The sequence below is a fragment of the Pongo pygmaeus genome, chromosome 12 (assembly GCF_028885625.2).
Source record: "Pongo pygmaeus isolate AG05252 chromosome 12, NHGRI_mPonPyg2-v2.0_pri, whole genome shotgun sequence".
NCBI classification, from domain to species: domain Eukaryota; kingdom Metazoa; phylum Chordata; class Mammalia; order Primates; family Hominidae; genus Pongo; species Pongo pygmaeus.
This window is the reverse complement of record NC_072385.2, coordinates 102,547,919-102,573,510: the sequence shown is the minus strand read 5'-3', so window position 1 is coordinate 102,573,510 and position 25,592 is coordinate 102,547,919. Positions and strand designations below refer to the sequence as shown.

Sequence of the window (25,592 nt, the reverse complement as noted above, 5' to 3'; positions counted from 1 at the left end):
GAGTCAGACTGTTAAAGAACGCAACCAGGCTCCTGGTGAAACAACTTATTTTTGGATTGTTCCAAAAGCCAAAAGAAGTCCCTGTCCTCACAATCAAAGCACACTTTAGGAATGCCCTGGGGCCTCTTAATTTCCTTATCCTACTGATTGAGGATCACTAGGATCAAGATGGCAAACACATTTCATCTCAAGGGCCAATTCTGAGTATTTAGTACTGGCAGACTATTGAGAAGCTGAACCAGATAGAATGTGGCAATTGATTCCTTGTTTGCCATGAGCAGAAAGGGGGATATGGCACCAGGAAGTGCATTTGTCAATTCGGATTCACTCCAACACCATTAGTCTTCCTATGGAGACTCAGAAGGCAAGGCCACATTTGGCTAGTTACTATTGACAGATCACGACTAACCTTAGGCCCTGACCCCCAGTTTTATTTTCTTTTCACCACACCATTCTCTTTTATGTTCTATTTCCCAGATTTATACCAAAAGCTTCTCAAAGGCTGTAAAGGCTGTAAGCATCAATATAAGGCCTGTAAGACATATACTTACAAGACATGATACTTTAAGTATCATGTCTTATACTTCATCTAATACCCAAAAGCAGTAGCTCTCAAATACTGGTTCTTAGACTTGATGACCCATAAAAAGATTTTTAAAAATTTATATGATAATGATTGTTGTTTTATTTTGTTTAATAATTCAGTTTCATAAAAGCTTAATGGATCTCCTTCAGAGGTAATTTTCATCCAACATCCCCGAAAAAGTAAACAACAAAAAATTTTTGTCCAACACATCACTTTAGAAGACGAGGTTTCTGACAATAGGAACCAACAATTAGCATGCATGTCTCTGATAATTATCTCTTGTGGCCCAAATAAGCTATTGACTTAGTTGGTTAGCGCAATGGTGGTTAAATCTGGCTGATGGTTAGTGCAATGGTGGTTAAATCTGGCTGACTTTCACTAGCCATAATGCTAGCACTGCTCTGAGAAGCTCTTAAAGTATGTAAAGCAATTTGTTCTTCTATGAAATGCTCTCCTCATGGAGCCTTTGTTCTCATATTTTTAGTTTTTTGTTCTCTCCTTCACTTTTACATCAATAATAAGATGAATTCACTCTCAGAAGTACCAACTCATGTCTAATTTGCAACATTTGATGTCTATTGGAATTACAAAATGACTGTCGAGAACTATCCTATGAGTAAAATATAAGGACTTTTGTAGCAGCTGTCTTAAACATTTGAAAAATTGTGTTTGTTGTTGCAGAATTCCATATAGTTGAAATCAATAGATAAACTTTCATGTAAGTGAATTACCAGTTCACGTAGTGGTGGTATTGTGATTTCTAGTTAGTGTATTAAATGTATTCTTATTTTATTTTAATGAAGGAGCTTACTGTTGTCCCTTAAGAACCCAATTGTTAGTTCAAATGCAATCACCAGCATTGTTTTACTGCCACTTTGGCATAGAGACATCCTACCATGGCTACCAAACAGCAGCCATCAATTAAATAAACAAGTAACATATTCTACCTTTTTGGATTGTCCTGAATATGGGCCAACTGGATGATGGCCACAACCCATGCAAATGTATAACCTTTCCAGATCAGGAGTTTGGAGCAATGTACACAAATTAAAACTTCAATACTTATTCAATTTACTTCATATAAAAAAATCCAAGACTTACCTTATCCTTCGCAAAGACTGTCTCATCATTACAAATTCCAGTTACGTTACTCCCAGGAACATCATCAGCGGAAATGAAACAAACAAACCCTGGCACCTTCTTAGCTTCTGATGTATCTATGGACCTGCAAGAATGAGTGGTGTGAGGGGCCAGGTCAGCAAGCTGGAGCAGGGGACCCATCACCTGGTTGGACAACCCTGTTGTTCTTATTTTGATTGGCTTGGCTCCATCCCAATTCCTCGATTCTCTGCTTCTTTTCTATTAGATTCTAATTCAATTATATTCTATTCTGCAAATGTTGATTAAATCCTCACCATGTTCGGGCCACTATGCTGAATGCTGCTGGGGATATAAAGTGAATAAGCCAGCCAGGCACAGTTGCTCATGCCTGTAATCCCAGCACCTTGGCAGGTCAAGGTGGGAGGATCACTTGAGCCCAGGAGTTTAAGACCAGCCTGGGCAACATAGCAAGATCCTGTCTCCATTTAAAAATAAATAAAGTGAATAAGGCAGGCCAGGCCTCTTTGGACGTTACATGATGCCCTGTCTGGTCTCCAAGTACAAGCAAGCCATATCAGAATGAACAGCACTTACTCTGGAGCACTCTGGCTCATGCACACATCACACCTAACTCCCTTCCAAAATCAGCACATGGAGCCCGGCTGTGCCACTGATCCAATGGCCCTGAACAGCTTCATAAAGCTGGATTTGTCTCCCCACATTCATTGTGCTAACCCAGCATGACAAGGCATCCTACCATAATTAGGCAACATGAACCTCAAAGGGAGAATGCCTGACTATGTGATCAAGGATAACACTCTCAACTATGTACTCATCACACTGGCACATGCCCCCTTGGGGAAATAGGGCAACACATTTCAGGAAAGGTATGGAAACTGCCCTGAAGTACTAACCATCTTCCAATGCTTAATCCTCACAAGAAACCCTGAAAGTACTTATCTTAATTCCCATTTTATGTTTGGGGAAACTCAGACTCAAGGAAGTTAGGTAGTTTGTCCAAAGTCACTAAGCCAGAAAGCAGCGTGACTGGGATTATTGGAACTGAGGTTAAGTTAGGAGGGTTAAGCTCTGTCCTGCCACACCCACTTCCAGGTGTGTGCAGCCTGGGAAGGCCCAAATTGTTGCAGTTACGACAATGTCAACCCCCTCATCCTCTTCCATCCATTCACACATTGCTTGGATGGAGGTGGTTTGAGTGTAGACAATGTGGGTTATGGTATTGTCGATATGGGCTCACGACAAGGTACAAAAGGGAAAGAATGTATCCTATAGCTGCCAACCATAGGAACTTAAACACTTTTTTTTGTTTTCAGGGACCTGGACAAGTTTATTTATCTGTTAGATTTCAGCTGTGTCTGGTTCACCATTCCTGGAGGGAGCCCATCTCCAAACTAGGAGCAGCAGCAGAGAAAAGACCAATGACAAGGAAACCTGATTCCTAGTCCACACAGTGGGCCCAAGGAAGGGCTTTTCCTAGCTGATCTGCTCAGCAGGCTATGTGTCTAACGCCCACCAGGAAGTGAAGTTCACACTCCCTGGCTTGAACATCCTGAGGCAGCACAACACAGTTGCTCACGTTGCTTGGCTTCAAATTCCAACTCTTCCACTTACCAACCGTGTGGCTGGGGCAAGTAACATACCCTGCTTGTGCCTTAGTTTCCTCATCTGGAACAGAGAGATAATAATAGGACCTGCCTATAAGGTTTTCCCCTCTCTCTAGCCTGGGAGGTCCTGGAGGCGCCTCATTATCTTTGCATCTCCATGGCCTAGCAGGGTGACAGAAGTCTCCTGGGTACTCCCAGTGGCCCCCTCACAGCATTCCACCAGCTCCTCCTGGCGGTGACACTCACTTGATCTTGGCGTGGGCCCGGGTGCTGGTGACCAGCCGGAGAGACAGCTCATTCTCATAGCGAGGAATGTCGTCACAGTACACAGCCTCACCAGAGGCCTGCATGTTCGCTGCCAGGTGAGGCAGGGGCCGGCCCACCATGTCCTCCTCAGACTGACCCTTGGGCACCTCCTGGAATGACAGGGTCATCAATCAGGCTGAGCTGCCAAGGACACTGCCCCTCTACAGGCCCAGGGGACACTGGTGAGCTTCAGGCTACACGGCAAAGCACACCAAGGGGTAAGAATAAAGAATTCAGAGGGGCGTGGGGCAAAGGGAACAGGAAGGTGCATAAGTGATGGCCAGGGTGGTCCTAGAGTTGTTATATAAAAGAACAACAAGAAAAAGAAGAACCTACATTTCCACTAATTGGGGATTGGGTAAATAAATTATGCAGCCCCATATAACACAATAGTATGCAACCATTAAAACATACTTTTGAAGAACTTTAATTAGAAGGATTGTTCATGCAAGCATAAAAACAAGACACAGAACATTTGTGTTTGTGTTTGACAATAATTCAAATTATGTAGGAAAAGATAACATATGCTATAAATATAGTATATACATGTCCATATACACATAGGAAATAATGAAAAGAATTAAACAAAAATATAATAATAATTTGCTCTTGGAGGTGGAATTTTTGGTAATTTTTATTTTCTTCTTTATGCTTTTCTGTATTTTCTAAAATGTTTTAAATTATTGATTTTATAATAAAGTTCTGTTTTTGTTTTACAGAGTAATCATAACAATGGCTAATGTTTATTGAGTGTTTCACCATATCCCAGGGATCATCTAAGCAATTTACTTTTATTAACACATTTAATCCTCAAAACCATCTTATGAAACAGGTATGTGATTATCCACATTTGCAGGTGGGTATAATTAACTTGCTTAAGAGGCACACAAGAGAATAAATAAGTTGTTCAAGGTTGCACAATTATGAAATGGCAGAGTGTGGATACAAATTCAGGCAGTCAGATTCCAGAGTTCATGCCTGGGACAACTACACTCTAGTGTGCAGGGGGCAGTAAATTGTGGCATGGTGGCCAACACATGCCCACCACCTGTTTTTGTAAATAAAGTTTTATTGGAAGGCAACACACTCATTCATTCCTGTTTTTCCGTGGCTGCTTTTGTGCTACAATGACAGAGTTGAGAAGTTGCAATAGAAACCATCTGGCCCACAAAATCTAAAATGTTTTCAGGAAAAGTTTGCTGACCCTTTACGTATCACCTCTCAAAAAGCTGGAGTAGACGGATGGTTTGTTTGTTTATTTGTTTTAGCATGCTCAAGAAGACTTCTGGCTTTGCACATTATCCATCATGTAAAAAAAAAAAAAATCTGTAAGGAAGAGGTGCAGCTAAGAGTTTAATCCCAAAGAGAGAAATTTAGGCAAACAAGGGAGAAATAGTGACATCAACATCTATACGATTCCCATTTTCTTCACTGGATATTTACACACAAGAGTAAGGAGCTTTATGCACCTGTATACAATTCAAGTTAGTCATTAGCCAATGGTCAGCCACTAGCCAACTCATGTGGCCTGCAAAGTCCCCTGATATTAGCCATACACTGACTGTACTCACTTGGAAGAGCTGGACATTGGCTGGGGGGTCTTTCTGAAAGAGTAAAGTTGCACTGGCGAAAGTGGGGTCCAGTTTACCACACTTCTGTGGAGACAAGATAACAGAGGTGACCAGGATTATATTTCAATCACTGATCTCTTCCTTGCTTGTCCATAAAAATGGCCAAACTGATAACTGATCCCCTTGTCTCTTCACTTCATACCCCTTTGACTGCTGGCTGGATCTCTCAGCATCCAAACATGGGCTCTGAGAGCTCAGAATTTAAGAGCAGCCTCAGCTTCACTGCTAGCCCCCCAGTGTACCCTGTAGACTGAATGGTCTGTACTTTCTCCAACACCCCAAACTCTTTCCCTCCTTCTTGCATTTATGCCTGCTGCTGTCTCTGTTGGGAATATCCTTCTCCTCCAGCCTTCTGGAAAAGCCTTCCTTGCCCTCCTCAATTCCATGGGAAGCATTTAATGATATGGAAAATGTTCACAATATAATCCCAATGGAAGCAAAGGGGGATTTAAAGCGCTATATGCAGTGTGGTCCCAAGTCTATTTAGAAAATAATATATCCACATCAAAAGATAGGAAGATGACAGATATTGATAGATGGATGGAAGGACAGATAGAAACAGAAAGAGAGAGAGATGGTGCAGACAAACAGTATGACAGATAGATGGACAGATAAATGCAGGAAAAAAGATCAGAGGAAATAACCAAAATACTTAGCATTGGTTTTCTCTGGGATTTGAGAGTAAGAGTAATTTTAGGTTTTCTTTATCCTATCCTGTATTTTTAAAGTTTTTTTTAAAAGAGGGATTTATCTCTGCTGTCCCTGCATCAGTGACATCCTCTCCGCTTTGGGCTCCCTCCACATTCCATCTCCACAGTTGTCTCCCAAGTGTGGCCTTTATTGTCCATGTTCTCCCCGACACTGAGCTGCCCCCTAGCACCTCGTGCAACCTGGCATAGTATAGGTGCAAAATAAATTCTTGGTGAACAAATCTCAGGAGCTGGGCCCCACCTCAGCCTGCACTCTGTCTTGAGGGCACATCCTATGCATTCCACGGCCTCCTGGCTATTGCAGCCGCACCTGACACTCCCATTCCACCCTACGTACTCATCACACTCTGCATTCCCTTTCTTTTTTTCTCTTTCTTTCTTTCTTTCTTTTTTTTTTTTGAGACAGAGTTTCGCTCTTGTAGCCCAGTCTGGAGTGCAATGGCATGATCTCGGCTCACTGCAACCTCCACCTCCCGAGTTCAAGTGATTCTCCTGCCTCAGCTTCCCAAGTAGCTGAGATTATAGGGCAAGAACCTGTGTCCCCAAAGCCCAGCCCAGCACTCTGCCTCTAAGCCAGCTGGTCACTCCCATTTCCATGACTGTTGTGCTGTGACCCTGGTCCCTGCTATTCTGCCCTCAGGTGTCCAGAGGAGAGGAGCAAGTTTACTACCCAGACCAACTTCTTATATCCCCAAACATGCTACAGAGAGCCTGTGCCTGGCCAGGCCCCACTCACGTCTTCCAGGTTCTCTTGGCCTAGCTTCTGAAGGACTGTCAGGTAGAACTTGAAGAAGAAGCTGAGGGTGAGGATGTGCCGGAAGTCCACCATGCCACCAGGGGCATCGGGAGGCAGATGCAGCTCCTCCGCCAGTCCTGCACACACGTCCTGCAGCAGCTCCTCCTTCCAGAGCCTGCCAGAGAGCAGGGCGTGGGACAGCGCTCCTGCCCAGCCCTCCAGACCCCTTTGTGTAGAGCTGTGTGCCCAGGGCTTCAGAGCTGTACAAAGCTTGGTTCAAAATTTGGCTTGGATACTTAGAGTTGGGTGACTTTAGGCAACTTAAATTAACCTCATTGAGCCTCTGTTTCCTCATCTTTAAAAATAGTTACAATTTTAAAAGACCACCAAAATAATAACAGTTAAAATCTATCAAGTCCTCACAATGTGCCAGGCAACATCTTAAGTGTTTTATATGAATTCTCACTTTTAATTTAAATTTTAAAATGTAGTAAGGAAAATTCCTACACCCATTTACCAACGAGAAAACTGAGGCACAGGGAGGTTAAGTAACTTGACTTATGTTGCCTACTTGGTAAATGACAAAGCCAGGAATTTCGCAACCAAGGAAGCAAACTCCAAGTTAAGCTTTATTGATCCTATGTGGGTGCTGTAAGGATTTCCTAGGATAATGCTAGTGAAGCGTTTGGTGCAATTTCTGTTATATAATAACCATAGAAACAGAAATAGTAGTAGCAGTAGTACTAATCACAGTCAGAGTGGAGCAATAGTAGTAATAACAGAGCAGTAGTAGTAGCATCAGCATCAATGCTACTAGTAATAATACTAGCAACAGCAATAATAGTTGCAGTAGTGGTAACAATATAGAGAGTAGTAGTAGAAGTAGTAATAGTCACAGAAGCAGTTGTAATAGAATCAACAGCAACAGTAGTAATAATAGTAGTAACAGAAGCAATGCCAAAAAGTAGCAGTTGTAGCACCAGCAGCATCAATAACAGCAGTAATACTACTGTTAGTAGTAATAGTAGCAGCAGCAATACTAGTAGCAATAGTAATAGTAGTAGTAGCAGTAACAGTCGGAGTAGTAGTAATTTCAGTAGCAATAATATTAGAAGCAGTAATGTTATTAGTAAAATACTAGCATAACAGCAGTAATAGTAGTAGTAGTACTAATAGAATAAGTAGTAGAAGAGGCAGCAATAGTAGTAGCAGCAATAGTAATAGTAATAACAGCAATAATACTAATCATAATAGTGACAGTAGGAATTGCAGCAGTGATCATAGCTGCAGTGATAGTAGTAGCAACAGTAGTCATAGTAATAGCAATAATGAGTAACAGTAGTAATCCTAGTAGTAGAAGCAGCTGGAGTAGTAGCAATCATAATATTAATTATAGTTGCAATAATAGTAACAATAGTAATAATAGTAGCAGCAATGGTAATAGCATAGCAGTGGCAATACTCCTAGTAGTAATACTAGTAGTAGTATTGGTAATAGTAGTAGTAGCAACTGTGGTTATAGTAGAAGTAGAAGTGGTAGCAATAGTAGCAGCAGTAGCAGTAGTTATGGTAGTAGCAGCAGCAATAGTAATACTACTGGTAGTCATAGTAGCAGCAGCAGTAACAATGATACTATTAGTAGCAGCAACACTAGCAGCAGTTTCATTCTGCTGTTAGCTCTTACTTGGAAAGCTGCCTCTGAGTGGTCTTGAGGGCTGAGATGGTTCTGTTGGCCATTCCACCGTAGCAAAGGGCCAGCTCCTGTACCTCTGTGGTTCCTGGCTTGAATAAAACTCTCATGCCACTGGTTACCTTGGCAATGTCATCTTCTCTCCGGGAGGCCTGCTTGAATGCTGAGAAATACTCCCCCTAAAAGAGAACAGGAAGGTGCCTGTTTTCCACCTTGCTCTGCAGTGGCTGCAAATGGCAGACCCAAACCACAGGGCTATGAGGTGAGGTGAGGGGATAACACCATCACACATCAGTGGGTGAGCTGGCCCCAGGAATCAAAGATCAAAGGTAACTGATTACCACCTGTTTAGGAGAGGTTCCAGATAACATTTCCAGAAGCTGAAAAAAAAAACAGGATTTCTCCCGCTAGTCAGAAAAGCTGAGGGTCAGGGACAAAGTAGAACTGGGTGGTCTCCATTGAACAACAGCCGCAGGGGAGGAAGGCTGCTTTCACAAAGGCTCCTCAGAGATCCCTCATCCCCCTTACCTTCCCCACCCTGGTGCCCACTATCAGTGCCCACCCAGCCTCTCTGGGGACTGAGGCTGTTTGGCCTTTGGCATCCTCTGCTTGTGGCCTCCACAGTACCCTCTCTAACCTGCCTCTCCCACCAGTCTGTTGGCATCGTTCAGAAATCTTGGTGAAAGAATCCGGGCACAGTGGCTCATGTCTGTAATCCCAGAGGCCTAGGCAGGAGGAGTACTTGAAGCCAAATGTTCAAGACCAGCCTAGGCAACATAGTGAGGCCCTATCTCTACAAAAAAAAAAAAAAAAAAATTAGCCAGGTGTGGTGGTGCACACCTGTGGTCTCAGCTACTTGGGAGGGTGAAGTGGGAGGATCACTTGAGCCTGGGACATTGAGGCCGCAGTGAGCCGTGATCATGCCACTACACTCCAGCCTGGGCCAGCAGGCAGAGTGAGATTCTGTCTCAAAAAAAAGAGAAGAAAGAAAGAGAGAGAGAGAGAGAGAAAGAAAGAAAGAAAGAAAAGCAAGAAAGCAAGAAAGAGAAAGAAAGAATGAATGAATGAAAGAAAAAGAAAGAAAGAAAAAGAAAGAAAGAAAGAAAGAAAATATCACTATCACACTATGAAACAATCACTGCCCTTGTGCTTTAAACACATTTTCCTTCCTGGGTTCGAGCCAGGATCTTTCTTTAAGGATAGGAGGAGAGTATGAGCTACTTTCCAGGAAAGAGCCACCTGACTTTAAGCCCTTTCTGTGTCAGGTTCCTTTTGAGGTCTGTACTCACTCTGGCACCACAAATTCTGATGAACACCAAAATTAGCAGGTTTAGGGAGAGGAGATCTATTGGAAAAAGCACAATGAGGCCCACAGTTGAGGCCCCCAAATGGCCACAGGCTTTTCCCTGAAGAAGCCATGGAGCCCCCTCCTGATGATAAAGCTAGCTCAGCTTGCATGTCATGTGTGGCTCTGGGGCACTGAGCCCAGAGTTTGACCTTTGTTCTGGAACAGAGGTCCCAGGTGCTCACTCCCAGGACTGTGCCCGTCCACGGGGACCTTCTCGCTGGGGTACAGTGAACTGTCGGTGTCAGGTTGACAACATCCTTTCTTGAGAGTTTCCTAATTCTGGGTATTAAAATCTCCTTTCTTTTATGGAAGGATGTGTTTTGTTAATGACCATACCTGGCAAATAAAAACTGAATAGAGCTACACCTGTTTCCTCCCCCTTTTCATCACTCATGATTAAAAAAAAAAAATAGTTAACTGAACTGTGAAATTCAAAACTCTGGGAATCACTGCTCAAAATGGTCTACACAGACAAGCTAGAAAACCATTAAGAAACCATCTCAGGGATATAAATGCTCTAATTTAATTAGCATTCTCATTAAGAAGGCAAAATTACCAAGGGCAAAACATGCCTTAGAACACTCGCTAAAGCGCTGGCTGTGGGAAAACTTCACACTCTCTCTGACAGCGGTTCCCCAAGCCTCTCCCAGATGCCTTTTCTGACAGGCGCTTTTGGATGTGTTCTGAGCTGGTAGCTGCTACAAGAGGAAAGACCCACACAGGTCAAGACATCACAGGGCCCAGGGAACAAAGAGTAAGGCAGCCAATGGTGCCCAGACCTGCCCCAACAGGCCAGAAGAGCCACTCATGAAGCAGGAATCCATCCGCACCAATCCACAGCGAGGTCGGTGAAGCAACACCTCATCAAGCCTAAGGTCAGCGTATGAGGGTCTGAGCCACAGGCAGTTTCTTCATGCAGCACCTGAACCCCACATTCTTTACCACGGGAAAGCAAATTTCCTCGACATGGGCAGGAATCCTCGACAGCTAGATGTGTTCTTGGAATTCTGTTGTTAGCTGCTGGTCATCTCCACTGGCTTCTAGGCATCACCAGGAACCTTATGAATTGTTTATTTTCAGTCCTCACAATAACCCATATAGTAAGTGACATGGTGCCCATTTTACGGATGAGGAAATTGGGGCTCAGAAAGGTGAAATGACTCACTCAAGACCAAGTTTCTAGCTATCTGGTTCCACAGTCCATGCCATGTGGACTCCTATCCTGCAACTTCTCCTTGTCCAGAAAGGAATATGGTTGGTTCAATAGAGGCAAAGTTCGGGGAGAAAAATCATCAGTGTAAAGGTTGAGAGATGCTCAAGTTGGTCCCTGAGGCAGATTCTGATCTCTTTGTCTAGAGCCTGGCAATAGGACTCATTTGAGCAGAGCCTGGAACCACTGCCAACATCTCACCTCCCTGCTGTAGGGGATCTCTATGGAGAGCAGTATCTCCTCCGGGCTCAGCAGGGTCTTTCTGTAGCCAGGGAAGAAGGTGTGGTCCATCCGGACAGTTCTACTGGTGCCTGTACAGAAGCAAGATGAAGAGGAGCCAACGTGAGGGAAAGGCTGGGAACCCCCCATGGGGAGAAAGGATAACCATCAGTGGGATTCTTCATGCTGGCCTCCAATGCCCATAGTCAGAGGGAATGACTGGCACAATTGGGGCCAAATCCTCCATCTGAAATCCTTAAGCATCCTTAAGCAATGGTGTGCTGGTGAATCTTTAACAACCAGTTCCATGTAGGGGGAAAAGCCCTGGTTTATAGCATTTGCCAATTTCTGTGGTGTAAATACTTCCAATAGCCAATTTCAGGCCATCAAAGTTGCATCACTGAATGTGAGGCTGGGAAGAAGGCAGGAAAGAGCACAGCAACCCGGACTGCTCTCCTCTGTAGGGGTTGCTTACAAGGCTGGCCCTTGGGAACTTGTACTTCAGAAGGGTTCCCAGTGCTCCATGATGGAGCAGCTCACTGTGCCTAAATTATCTGTACTAACAACAGTTTATGCTGAACCCCTGCTTTCCTTCTGGGAGTCCAGACTTTAGGCACATGCTAGTAGAGGCTGCCTATGTGACGAGCTCCCAAGAAAACCTCAGTCGCTGAGCCTCTAACAAGCTTTCCTGGTAGGCAAGGCATCACTTGTGTTGTCACAACTTATTGCTGGAGGAATTAAGCATGCACTGTGTGGCTCCACTGGGAGAAGTCTCTGGAAGGTTGGACCTGGTTCCTCCAGACTTTGCTCCCATGTATCTTTTCCCTTTGCTGATTTTGCATCCTCCTGCTATAATAAGTCATAGCCGGGAATATGACGGCATGCTGAATCCTCTCAGTGAATATCAGAGCCAAGGTGGTCTTGGGGACCCTCTGACAAGGCAGAGATGCACAGGAGCACATAATTGTAGAGCATTTCCACCGTACAGGCAGAACAGATGCAAATAACTCCAGGAGCACTGATAACAGCAAAATGAAGTACTTAGGAAGTGATGAATTTTGAGTATTTATTCCTTGTGTTTTGAATATAATTTATTTCATTGTGATTTTATACAATTTTATTTTTATTTTTATTTTTTGAGACAGTGTCTCACTCTGTCACCCAGGCTGGAGTGCAGTGGTGAGATCTCGGCTCAGTGCAACCTCAGCTTCCCAGGTTCCAGTGATTCTCTTGACTCAGCCTCTCAAGGAGCTGGGACTAAAGGCGCACACCACCACACCTGGCTAATTTTGGTGTTTTTAGTAGACATGGGGTTTCACCATGTTGGCCAGGCTGGTCTTGAACTCCTGACCTCAAGTAATCCTCCTGCCTCAGCCTCTCAAAGTGCTGGGATTACAGGTATAAGCCACCGCACTTGGCCTGATTTTTATTAATAACTGTGTTTCACAAATGGCTCACAGAATTCCTGAAGATCCAACAGCAGGCTGTGGTGAGCCAGTGCATCCCAGCCCCCGTACCCCACTAGGTAAGGTAAGCAGTAGCAGTTCCTGCTGTGAATTCTCTACAGAGAAAATGTCCAGCTTTCCTGTCCCCCAAACCAGGTACATTCTCCTTGCTTCCCTGGATCCAAATCTCAGGGAAAGCTGGGTCACTGAACTTTGAGCTCTGTTTCTCCAGAAAATGACCTATCTGGTGAGACTTTTCTCCCCCAAGTCCTTCTTCCTGGACCTCTGCTTCAGGCAGCTCACCTCTGGACACAAGTGTCAGCTTGGCCCCACTGGCCATGAACACGGGGTTGAGGTCGGAGATGGGGCTGGCAGTGATGATGTTCCCTCCAACGGACTAAAACAAGCAAAGAGCATGCAGTGAGAGCCCACCCCAGGAAACCCCTGCTCACGTAGCAGGCTCCTGAACACAGGGCAGCCGAGTGACACCTGCTGCAGGCAGACCCCTGAGGACCTGTGCCTACTGTAGTCACAATACCAGCATAGTGAGAACTTCGGCATTCTGAAAAATGTGCAAAATTTGAAATCAGAACACTTGAGATTGGATCCCCACTCTAAAATTTTAGCAGGCAAGCCCCTTTAAGTGTGTTTGTTTGATTGATGATTTCACCCAACCTTTTCCCGAAAGGATTGAGGTGATTTATCACAGAGGCCATATAGACTTAGTAAAATAGAAGATAAAGATCAAGGAAAGAGAGAAGGAAGACTTAAGGTTGAACAATTTGCTCTATTTGGATCTGAACTTCCTGATAACTTGGCAAAAAAATGTAAGAAGAATCAGATACAGGGTCCTCGTTATTAGAAAACAGGAAGAAAATCAGTTGTACGATGAAAATAAAATTCTTCCTGGAAATAGATTTTAGCAGAACTAGGGAACTCGGCAGAGTTTTTGAGTTTATGTTTCCTTATCTAGAGTTTATGTTTCCTTATCTATAGTTTATGTTTCCTTATCTATAATCAGAAGTGACAGGAACTTGGGGTGGGGGCTGGCAGGAATAGGAGTAGGCTGTTTTGTTTTAATTTAACAAAATTAAAACAACACCATAAACTGTTGTGAAGAGCTTCCATTGGCATAGGGTGTTTGAATGCCACCATTTGCAAACTGGGAACGTGGGGACTTGTCTGAAGACTGAATAATCAACAGGTGGATTCCTCCCTCTGTTGGAGACCTCTGTCTCTGGTTCTCCCTATAGCTCTGAAAGGAAATTCCCCTCTCAATTCTGACTTCTTCCTAGCATATCTCTTATTCACCTACTGTTTGGCTCAGCCAAGCTCAGGAAGGGGGAGGGAGGCAGGAAGCTTCATCTCTGCAACCACAGAATGAAGCCTATGAGTCATGGAGTGCATTTCCCAGGGTGCCCCACAGACCACCTTCATCAGAAGCACCTGAAGAGCTGGGCTATATCCCAGACCCATGTATCAGAATCTCTGAGGGTGGGGCCCAGGAATCTGCACTTTAACAAGCACTGCTCCTCCCAGGCAACTCTAAGCACTAAAGTTTGAGGCCCACTGCGCTGACGCAGTGAGAGTCTGGCTGCCCTGCTTTCAGATGAAAGCTCCATCCTACGGGCCTCGCTTGCTTCTGACAGCGACTCACCGCCACAGACTTGACTTGCTTCCCAGCAAACCAGCGCAGCTGCTCCAGGACCCCTCTGAACACCTCTGTCTTTTGGGCAGGAAGCTTAGCAACAGCATCCACCAGGGTTTTTTCTACAATGCTCAGGGGGCAAGCAGCTCCAAAGGAGATACCTGGGAACATACATTCAGAATCACAGCAATTCTTCCCACAGTTCAGAAGAGGCTTTCATGCACAGCTCCTCTGAAGCTTTCCAGCAACTGGAGCAAGGCTGAATCAGGACTCACAGCTTTCCATGGATGAGGAAATTAGGGCCCAGAGTGGTTGAGTGGCTTAACCAATGCCACACAGCTAAAAAAAGAGCCAGTACTCAAGCTTGGGCCTCTTGATCCTACAACCAATGCTCTTTCCTCTAAACCAGTAGTTCTCAACTCATTAAAATCAGAATCTCTGAAGGTGAAGTCCTAGCATTCTTTTCAAAAGCACTCAAGCACAATCCCCACCTCTGCATGAGTGATTCTAATGTGTAGCCAGAATTGAGAAAAATGATTGAAGATCCTGCAGCCTCTTGCCCACTGGCACCCTACCGTGGATGTTTGGGCAATGAATGGGGTCTCCTCCTGCCTTTCCCTGTGCAAGGTGGGCCCCAGGAGAAGCAGGGGGCAGCCAGAGCCAGTGGGGAGACCACTCTGACACCTGACACCCACCTTGTAACCTATCCCCAGCCTCACAGCCCCTCCATAAGCTTGGAGTGAACCTCCCCTTACCATCGGGTCCATGTTCTACCGAATTCAGCTCAGAGATCCAGGCTGGGCAGACAATCATAGGAAAGAGCATATTCTTGAACTTCATCTCAATGCCTAGAGAGAAACAAGAAGCTGAAGTTGTAGGCCCATTGTTGTATCACCAGTGCAGGCCTTAGCAGCTTTTCTCACCATAACACACAGGATATATGACATATCCACAATCATAATATGCTCCCTGGTGACTGTAGGTGTCTGGGAATAGGAAACTCAGTAGACCAGGGGTGGGATTAGATGCAGTCTTTGGACTGTCGGCCCAAAACTAGGTCTTTCTTTCCCTCTCAGAAAACCTACCTGAATTCAAATGAAATGAGTTTGAATTCACTCTAGTGTGTGTGTGTGTGTGTGTGTGTGTGTACATTAGAAAACACAGGAAATTAAGGTATGTCAGGAACCCTTCTAAGCACTTTCCCTATTTTAACTTAATTAATGCTCACAACAACCCTATGAGGTACTGTGATTTTTTGTTTGTAGATGAAGAAGGGGAGGCACAGAAAGGTTAAGTTTCTTGCCCAAATCACCCAGCTAAATATAACCAGATTTCAGTACTGGAATGATTATTCGTGTTGAGGTATAATCGTAATAAAAACATGAAAGTTTAACATTAAAACAAAAAAGGAAAATGGGAGGGAAAACTTCAAATCTGTCCTCCAGTTCCCACTATCTGCCTGAGTTCTTCAAGTTGTCTGGCTTTACGGGGCCACACATCTGTGTGTGGTTTCTGGCCTTCCTGACTAAAAGAATCAGAAGCCTCTGTTAAACAAGTGTGCCTCTATTCCTTAGACCCAGTTGGCTCAGCACCTCTCCCAACAGTGTATAGATGGAAACAGTGTATAGATGGAAAAGATTAAAAAAGAAATACTTGTGACCACTTTGCCCCTCCTTCCCCTCAGGTGCTGTTTAGGATTTCTGAAGGGGGCCCTAGGCTTTGTGGCCCCCCAGATTCCAGAATCTTCAAAGCTCCCTTCAGAAATCCTAAACAGCATCTGAATACCAGCCCCTTTTGAATATCAGCTTCCAGGACAAAGAACACAGATTGAAGCAGTAAGTTCTAGGTTACTAAGGTTTTCTCTTTGTCTGCCTTCCCCCAACACCCTGCGTTGACTGGAGGTGGCTATGCTATTGGGGTATGTGTAAGAGAGTAGGGAGTGGCACAGACAGAAGTGGTGTTGAGAAATCATTTCTAATTGTGGAACTTAGGTAATCTTTGTTATTCATTTCTCTTGGAATCCAACTGGGCCCAGGACATTGGATGGCTCATGGCAGGGAGCGTGCAAGTGTGAAATGATCCCCTTCAGGCTGGGGTGGGGCACCACGTGAGCCCATGAGTTTGAGGTGAGCTATGGTGGCATTGCACCACTGTATTTCAGCCTGGGCAACAGAGTGAGGCCCTGTCTTTGAGGAAAAAAAAGAAGGACCTCCTAAGATTCCCCCAGCCACTTTAGATCAAGCTACACCTGAGCTACGTGAGCCATGAGTCCTGTTGAGCCATGGCCATCAAGATCACATTTCTTGAGGTGTGTCTCAGCCCACCCTGCTGCCTCAGTGTGTCACAAAACCACAGCTGGGGACTCTATCTTATGTATATGTGCGCACAAGAGAGGCGCCCATTCTGACTCCAACAGCCCTGACTCAAGCCAGGCTCTCCTCTCTGTGGCTGAGGAGCCAACCAGAGCTCAGGGCTTGGCAGCTCCTTCAGGAACCAGAGCCAGGACCTGACTGCTTAGAAGGATGGCATGCCCCTCCACAGCAGAGGTCCTCAGCTGTGCCACGGTCTCCTCCTTAGATCCTCACTAGGCTTGGGATCCAGCAAAGTAGAAATAGGCCATGCCAGGCTTAGAAATCGACAGAGATTAGCAGGGACCTGGGAACCTCTCCCCATCTCTTACAGCACTGGGGCTGAGGGCTGCATATTCTGAGTCTCCCAGCCTGTTCAACTATTCCAGGCCTCACATCCTAGGTGGTGGCACGGACAGGGCAGGTGGCCACGGTCATAGGCAACACAAACACAGTCACACCTGGAGCTCTCCTCTTCTTTACCTTATCACATCCTCCCCCAGAAAAAGCAGGGTGGTGGGGTCAAAAGGGACATTTATGGAACCTCTAGTGTCCATCAGACACTGGCCTAGACACTTTGCTTAAATTAGTTCCTTCTCCCTTAGACTAGAAGGCCCCTGAGGGCAAGGAACCATGTCCAATTGATCTTTGTATCCCAAGCCCCTTCCAGAGTACCTGGCTCATGCTTGGCGCTCTGTAAATGTTTATGGAGAGGAGTCCACTACATGCAAGGATCTCATTTCACACCCAAAACAATCCTTCAAGGAGTTGTTAGTACGCCCATATAAAAAACAGAAAATGAGGGTAGATGAGGGCAAGCAAGTTTTCTGAGGTCACACATCCAGCAAGGGGCTGAGCCAGGCCTGTGGGACTCCACAGCCAGGGGCCTTTGCAGGAACTGGAGTGTCCAGGGATTTCCAGTGGGCTCCAGGTAGTCAGTGGGGCAGAGGGATAGGGTGCAGAGGCAAGTAAAGTCAGGGGGAGGTGAGGATGGGCAGGAGGACCTAGAAACACCCCCAGACCCCCTGGCAGCCCCAGGGCAGCCTCCCTGGCCCTTACCAATCTCCGTGTTCCCCACCACCAGCTTGGCGTCAGGGTGCTGAGCCTTGAGGTCCAGCAGCTCCTTGAGGGTTGAGGCCTGTATCCACGTCACACGCTCCCCTTCAAATCGCAGCTGCTTCCGAGGAGTGTCTTTCAGCCTCTGGGAAATGCAGTTTTCTTACTACACTGTCTCCCTCTTCCTACTGTCATTCCTCTTATAAATTGCTTTAAGTCCTCAATGGGATGTTTTACTGACATTCAGAATGAAAATATCTATGAGGAAGAAGCAAGGGGAAGTAATATGTTCAGAGGCAGGAACTCCATTGGGACTAGTCTTTACAAGACCTCCATGAAGGAGGCATTATGAGCCTCATTTTCACCAGTGAAAGAAGATCCTGAGGGTCAAGGAGGTTATGGGTCCTGCTGAAGGTCACTTGCCATGAGGGGTCCCCAAGAGACCTGGCTGAAAGCCCAGATTCCTTGCAGCGCCCCATACTATCTCCAGGGAGCACCATGGACAAGGCATGAGAAGGGAGGGAGGGAAGGAAGGAAGGAAAGAAGTAAGGAAGGAAGGAAAGGAGGAAGGAAGGAAGGAAGGAAGGGAGGGAGGGAGGGAGGGAGGGGTTTGTTATAAGGGGATGCCTAGGAAGGCTGGCTTTAGTGCTTGCAGGGTGACTCAGCTTGCAGGCTGAGAACGAAGCCCTCAAATCAAACTGCCAGTATTTTCAAAGTTTCACAGTCCAGAGAAAGATCTGCTGGTGGCCTGCTGCAAAGCCATTCTCTCTGGCCTGTTGAAGCTACAAGGCAGTTTTCATGAGCTCAAAACCCTGAGAAGTGTGCACTTCAAAAACTCCGAGTGGCTTGATTCTTTCATTGCTGTAAATATTAGAGTGATGGTGATAAAGCGGGTGTGAGGGGGTTTCCTTAAGACTGAGCTGTGAGCTGCAGATCATGTCCTTTGAAGAGAGCTCTCATTTTTGTTTTGTTTTGTTTTGTTTTGTTTTGTTTTAAATAAATGGATTGCTTATAGAGGGAATAGGTTTCTTGGAGTGCTTATGTATTAGATATAGGCAGATCAACAAATGGTTATAGTGCACCTGCTACGCTACACAGTGTGCCTAGAGAGCCAGTCCCTATCCTCATGGGGCTTGTCATTTAGCAAGGAACACAGACATCAAATTAATAACTGTAACTGTGCCACACATGAACTGAAGTGCAGGGGCTGTGGGCACACGTAGCAGAGACTCAACCTAGGGGAGTGTCAGAAAACGGAAGGGAAATTAAAGCTGAAACATAAAGGACAAGAAAGACACAAAGTACCCAGTGGGTATGAAAATAAAGCAGGTCTCCAGGGACTCACAGTACAGACCCAGCTGGATCTGTCCCTGAGGCATCACCTACCAGCAACTCTGGGGGAAAAATGGGCTCTTGGGTGGGATCCAGGGGCGTGAACTCCTCTGGTTTGAATAAAGATGGTGAGAGGCTGACCTATGGGGAAAGAGAACAGGTAGTTGATGCAGTATCTCCTCCTTTCAAACATCCAAGAGGACCAATTCAGCTTTTCCTTCCAGCATGCTCTTTCCCAGCCCCCTGCAGGCTGCAAGAGGAGCAGGTAATCCCTGGGAGGCAGGAATGAGAGAGTCTCAGTTACAGGACCCAGGGCTAACGTGCACCATCACCATCCCCACAGTCTGCCATCACCAACTCACCATAGGTTCCTTTTCCAGCCCCCACTGCCAGGGACATGGAGCTTGTGCACTGACTCCAAGTCTCAGATTACCCCCAGGCTTCCAGGGGGAGAAGAACTCACTTACTGAGTGGTCTTTCTTCTGGTTCATGCAGCAGTTTGGATTGTTCCCATCTCCTCCACAGCATCCACCGTCCTAGAGAGATGATGAACATCTGCACGAGGGTATTTACAAAGAGTATTTGCAGAAGCTAAGGAATCTAGATTATTAATATCCAGAACACTCCAGCTCTGATGCCTGTCCCAGCATCAAAAGCAGGGGCATCCTGCCTGCCTGTCGTGCAGAGTGGAGGCCTCAGCTACATTCCCTCTTGCTTGGCTAACGTAGATTAAACAACTCATGGATAAACAAATAGGAGCAACAAGGTCACTGAATTTCAGGAACTTTCCTCCATAAAAGCTAGGTCCTACTTTATCAAAACCTATCCCTTATGCCCATTTCTCTTCTTCAGTGCTGCTTCCTCAGGAAGCGTCTATGAGGGATATTCCCATTGGCTCTCTCAAGACTCAAGAGGCTCGACTTCCAGATCAGCAAGGTTCTAGGGGCGTGGCTGGTGTCTCCCAGGCTGGGCTCTCTGCGGGACCCTGCCAAAGGATGTCCAAGACGGGTGCTGGGTCCAGCACTGTGTTCAGCCAGTGTGCCCAATGGCCTCTCTACTGCTTATTAGGTACTTCTTCCCAGAAAGGTAAACACTCTTCACTCCTCACTGTGGGCCTGTTCTGGAGAAGTATGCAGGTCAGACCACCCAGCGTCTCTGGGAAAAGACTTGCTCAGGACCTCTTAGGATACCAGTGGCAGAGCACACACAGAGTCTAGAATCACTACCACCCAGCACCGAGGCATTGCAGGGTGTCAGAGGGGCGCGCTTAGCTGACTGATCTGCAGCTCAGGGCTTCAGAAGACAGAGTCCTGGAGTTATGCTGAGATGAAAAAGTAGGGGAAACTCATAGGTTCTGCCTCAGGCACTTTTATGGGGTAGTCAATTCCTGAAAGAGCAGGCTGTGAGCAGTCCTTCTGCAAGTCAGCCACAGGAGACACCATGCCGTGCTGGCATTTCCGAGAGGCTGTTTCACAACTCATTGTCTTCCCCAAGAAAGCACTCATGGGATGCTGGAGGTGTGACCTTGGAGAAGTTGTAAGCAGGCAGGCAGTGGCATCAGGAGAGAAACACCCCACCCACCCCACCACCTGGACACACTGCTCCATGTGCAGACTCTTCCTGCATTCACAGCTCCAGCACTGGATGCCAGACCTGCTCTGTCCATTCTGAGCCTCCCCGCAGCCAGCCACCTTGCACTTCCCCTCTATATTTAGAAAGAAAGAAAGGAAGGAAGACAGGGAGGTTTCTTAGTGCCTCTTCTCACCTTTCTTCTTGGAGAAGGAGTGATGTAGGGAAATGCCCCGCCCTACCTGAAGTGAAAGTCCTGCACCCCACTCACCTGGCCCTCCGAGGAAGGACATATTTCACAGAAGCGCCTTTTCCAGACAAAGTGCCAGTGCATTATTACTTAGATCTATTTTCTTGATAATTCACTGGTGTGTTAATGATATAAATTACTGTGATGTACAGTAATGCATCACTGCCCTCAAGGTCTATTGAGGTTGGATAAGACTACATTTTCTCATCCCCACCCGCCTGAGATTCCTACTTTACTAAATAAGCTAAGACTTCTGCACTGGTGCCTTTAAAAAAAAAGGTTTTTTTTTTAGAGTGGTTAAAGTTCACAGAAAAAACTGAGTGGAAGATGTAGAGAATTCCCAAATATCCCCTATCCCAACATACACGCACAACCTTCCTCACTTCAGTATCCTCAAAAGTGGTATATTTGTTACAATTGATGGACCCACATTGACACATCATTATCACCCAAAGTCCATTAATTTACATGAAGGTTCACTCTTGGTGTTGTACATTCCATTGGTTTTGACAAATGCATGATTACATGTGTCCACCCTTATGATATCTTACAGAATAGAGTTATACTGCCCTAAAAAACCTCTGTGCCCTGACTATTCATCCCTCTCTTTCCCCTAATCACTGGCAAACACTAGTCTTTTTACTGCCTCCATAGTTTTGTCTTTTCTAGAATTTCATAGAATTGATATCATACAATATGTAGCTTTTAAAGATTGACTTCTTTCACTTAGTAGCAGCAATTAAGGTTTGTCTATGTCTTTTCATAGCTTGATAGCTCCTTTCATTTTGGCACTGAATTAACATTCCATTGTTTGGATGTTCTACAGTTTATTCACCTACTGAAGGACATCTTGGTTGCATCTAAGTTTTGGCAATTATGAGTAAGGCTGTTGTAAGCATTCCTGTGCAGGTTTTCATGTGGCAATAAGTTTTAAATTCATTTGAGTCAGTTCCAAGGTGTGTGATCACTGAGGTGCATGATAAAACATGTTTAGTTTTGTAAGAAACTGCCAAATTGTCTTCCATAGTGGTTGTGCAGTTTGCATTCTCACCAGCAATGAATGAGAGTTCCTGTTGCCCCACATCCTCACCAGAATCTGATGTTGTCAGTGTTTTGGATTTGACCATTCTAATAGACCTGTCGTGGTATTTCACTGTTCTTTCAATTTGCAATTCCCTAATGGCATATGATGTTGAACTTATATGCTTACTGGCCATCCATATACCTTCTTCGGTGAGGTAGCCGTGCAGGTCTTTTACCCATTTTTTAATTTAGTTGTTCATTGTCTTATTGCGAGTTTTATAAGTTCTTTGTATATTTGGAAAAGTACTTTACAAGATGTGTCTTTTGCCAATATTTTTCTCCCAGTGTATGGCTTGTCTCCTCGCTCATCTGTTATTAAATTTTAATGAAGTCCAGCTTATAATTATTTCTTTTATGGATCATGCCTTTGGTGTTGCATCTAAAATGTCATCATCATTCCAAGGTCATCTAGGTTTTCTCCTATGTCATCTTCTAGAAGTTTTATTGCTTTACACTTAGGTTTATGATTCATTTTGAGTTAATTTTGAGAAGTGTATAAGGTCTGTCTGCATTTAGATTCATTTCTTTTTGTATGTTAACGTCCAATTATTGCAGCACCATTTGTTAAAAAGACAATCTTTGCTCCATCGTATCGCTTTTTCTTCTTTGTGAAACAGCAGTTGACTGTATTTATGTTGGTCTATTTCTGGGCTCTCTATTCTGTTCCATTGATCTCTTTGTCCATTGTTTTTGTAGTATATGGACAGTGTCCATGCTACACTGTCTTGATAACTGCAGCTTTGTAGTAAATCTTGAAATTGGGTAGTGTCAGTCATCTGACTTTGTTCTCTATTCTCCTTCAATATTGAGTTGGCTATTCTGTATCTTTTTCTTCTCCATATAAACCTTAGGATCAATTCGTTGATAGCCACAAAATAATTTACTGGGATTTTGATTGGGATTGCATTGAGTCTACAGTTGGGAACAACTGACATCTTGACATGTTCAGTCTCCTTATTCATGAAAAAGAAATATCTCTCCATTTATTTAGTTCTTTGATTTCGTTCATCAGAGTTTTGTAGTTTTTCTCACATAAATCTTGTACACACCTTTTAGATTCATACCTAAGTATTACATTTGTTGGAGAGTACTAATGTAAAATGTAAATAATAATGTGTTTTGAATTTCAAGTTCCACTTATTCATTGCTGTTACGTAGGAAAGTGATTAACTTTTGTATTGCCTCTGATTCTATCTTCTAGAAGAGATTGTAGAGAACTGACATAATTTCTTTTTTAAATGTTTGATAGGATTTACCAGTGAATCTATCTGGGCCGGGTGCTTTCTGTGTTAAAGGTTATTAATTAATGATTCAATTTCTTCAATAGTTATAGGCCTATTCAGATCTTCTACTTTTTGTATGAGTTTTGGTAGCTTACATCTTTCAAGGAATTGTTTTATTTCATCTAGGTTATCAAGTGTGTGAGCATAGAGTTGTTCTTAATATTCCTTCATTATCCATTTAATGTACATGAGATCTACAGTGAGAGCTTTTTATTTTGATATTAGTAATTTGTATCTTCTCTTTTTTTCTTAGTTAGCCTGGCCAGAGGCTTATTAATTTTATTGATCTTTTTAAGGAACCAAATTTCAGTTATGTTGATTTTCTCTATTGATTGTCTGTTTTCAATGAAATTGATTTTTGCTCCAAATTTTATTTTTCTTCAGCTTACTTTGAATTTAATTTGCCTTTTTCTTCTAGTTTTCTAAAGTGGGAGCCCAGATTGCTGATTGTATTGGTACTTTATTTTTATTATTTATTTATTTATTTATTTGAAATGGAGTCTCACTCTGTCACCCAGGCTGGAGTGCAATGGCGCAATCTTGGCTCACTGCAACCTCCACTTCCCGGGTTCAAGTGATTCTCCTGCCTCAGCCTCCTGAGTAGCTGGGATTACAGGTGTGTGCCACCACGCCTGGCTAATTTTTGTATTTTCGGTAGAAACAGAGTTTCACCATGTTCGTCAGGCTGGTCTTAAACTCCTGACCTCGTGATCTGCCCCCCTCAGCCTCCCAAAGTGCTGGGATTACAGGCATGAGCCACCGTGCCTGGTGGATTATTGATTTTTAATCTTCCTTTCTAATATATGCATTCAATACTATAAATTTCTCTCTAAGCATTGTCTTCACTGCATCTTACAAATTTTGATAAGCTGTATTTTCAATTTCATTTAATTCAAAATATTTTAAAATTTCCCTTGAGATTTTCTTTTTGACCCTGTGTTCTTTTGAATTGTGTTGTTTAATCTTCAAGCATTTGGGGGTTTTCCAGCTATCTTTCTGTTATCGATGTCTAGTTTAATTTCATTTTGGTTTGAAAGCAGACATTGTATGAACTCTATTCATGCAATTTAAATTTGTAAATGTGTGTTTCATAGCACAGAATGTGGTCCATCTAGGTGACTGCTCCACGTGAGCTTGAGAAAAATGTCTTTTCTGCTGTTGTTGGCTAAAGTAGTCTATAAATGTCAATTATATCCAATTAATTGATGGTGCCGTTGAGTCCAACTATGTCCTTACCGATTTTTGGCCTGGTGCTGTCCATTTCTGATATAAGGGTGTTGAAGTCTTCACATATAATAATGGATTCATCTATTTGTCTCTGCAGTTCCACTAGATTTGCCTCATTTATTTTGAAGCTCTGTTGTTAGGTGCATACACATTAAGGACTGTTATATCTTCTTGGAGGATTGATTCCTTTATTATTTTTAATGCTCCTCTTTTTCTCTGATAACTGTTTGCTCTGTCCAAAATTAATATGCTACTTCCACTTTCTTTTGATTAGTATATCATGGTCTACCTTTCTTTATCTACTTAGTTTTAATCTATCTGTGTCTTTTCATTTAAAGTAGGTTTCTTGTAGGCAACATATAGTTGGGTCTTGTTATTTTTCATCTACTCTAACAATCTCTGTCTTTTAAATGGTATATTTGGATCACTGACATTTAAGGTAATCATTGATATAGTTGGATTAGTATCTACCATATTTGTTATTGTTTTCTATTTGTCATCCTTATTCTTTGTTTCTAGTTTTGTCTTTCACTCATTTTCTGACTTTTGTGGTTTGAACTGAGCATTGTATATAATTTCATCTCCTTTCCTTTCATAAAATATCAATTATACTTCCTTTTTTCTTTTTTTTTTTTTTCTGGTAGTTGCCCTAGAGTTTGCAGTATACATTTGTAACTAATCCAAGTCCACTTTTAAATAACACTACGCTGCTTTACAGGTAGTGATAGTATCTTATAATAACAAAATATTTCTAATTTTTCCCTCTTGTTTATTTTATCATTGTTGTCATTCGTTTTACTTATACACAAACCCATGTATATACATATGCACACATAAACAAATGCATTGTTGCTATGATTATCTTGAACAAATTGCTATCTGTTAGACCAATTAAGATTAAGAAAAACAAAAATTTTTATTTTACCTTTACTTATTCATTCTCTGATGCTCTTCCTTTATGTAGATCTGAGTTTCTGGCCTACATCATTTTCCTTCTCTTTAAAGAACTTCTTTTAATATTTCTTATGAGACAGGTCTACTGGTGACAAATTCTCTCAAGTTTTGTTTGAGAAAATATTTCTCACTCGCTTTTGAAGGATACTTATGGAGGTTACAGAATTTTAGGTGCTTTGGTTTTTTCTTTCAATACTATAAGTATTTCACTCCATGCTTCTTGCTTGCATGGTTTC

At 43.7% G+C, this 25,592-nt stretch overlaps 1 protein-coding gene across 2 annotated transcripts in view; it reads right to left on the bottom strand.

Annotated features, from left to right (window-relative positions):
* XDH (xanthine dehydrogenase) overlaps positions 1-25,592 on the bottom strand; it is an 85,294-nt gene that overhangs the window by 39,312 nt on the left and 20,390 nt on the right. Inside the window, exons 7-18 of one of the 2 annotated variants that reach the window (XM_054476517.2) lie at positions 19,458-19,526; positions 19,045-19,131; positions 17,662-17,803; positions 15,010-15,102; positions 14,264-14,415; positions 12,910-13,003; positions 11,144-11,253; positions 8,379-8,563; positions 6,696-6,870; positions 5,190-5,273; positions 3,559-3,728; positions 1,688-1,811 (exon numbers count right to left, since the gene is read on the bottom strand). In XM_054476517.2, the coding sequence (XP_054332492.1) occupies positions 1,688-1,811; positions 3,559-3,728; positions 5,190-5,273; positions 6,696-6,870; positions 8,379-8,563; positions 11,144-11,253; positions 12,910-13,003; positions 14,264-14,415; positions 15,010-15,102; positions 17,662-17,803; positions 19,045-19,131; positions 19,458-19,526 (1,485 nt within the window). The remainder of the gene's footprint in view (positions 1-1,687; positions 1,812-3,558; positions 3,729-5,189; positions 5,274-6,695; positions 6,871-8,378; positions 8,564-11,143; positions 11,254-12,909; positions 13,004-14,263; positions 14,416-15,009; positions 15,103-17,661; positions 17,804-19,044; positions 19,132-19,457; positions 19,527-25,592) is intronic. The other variant, XM_054476519.2, reaches the window with a different exon arrangement.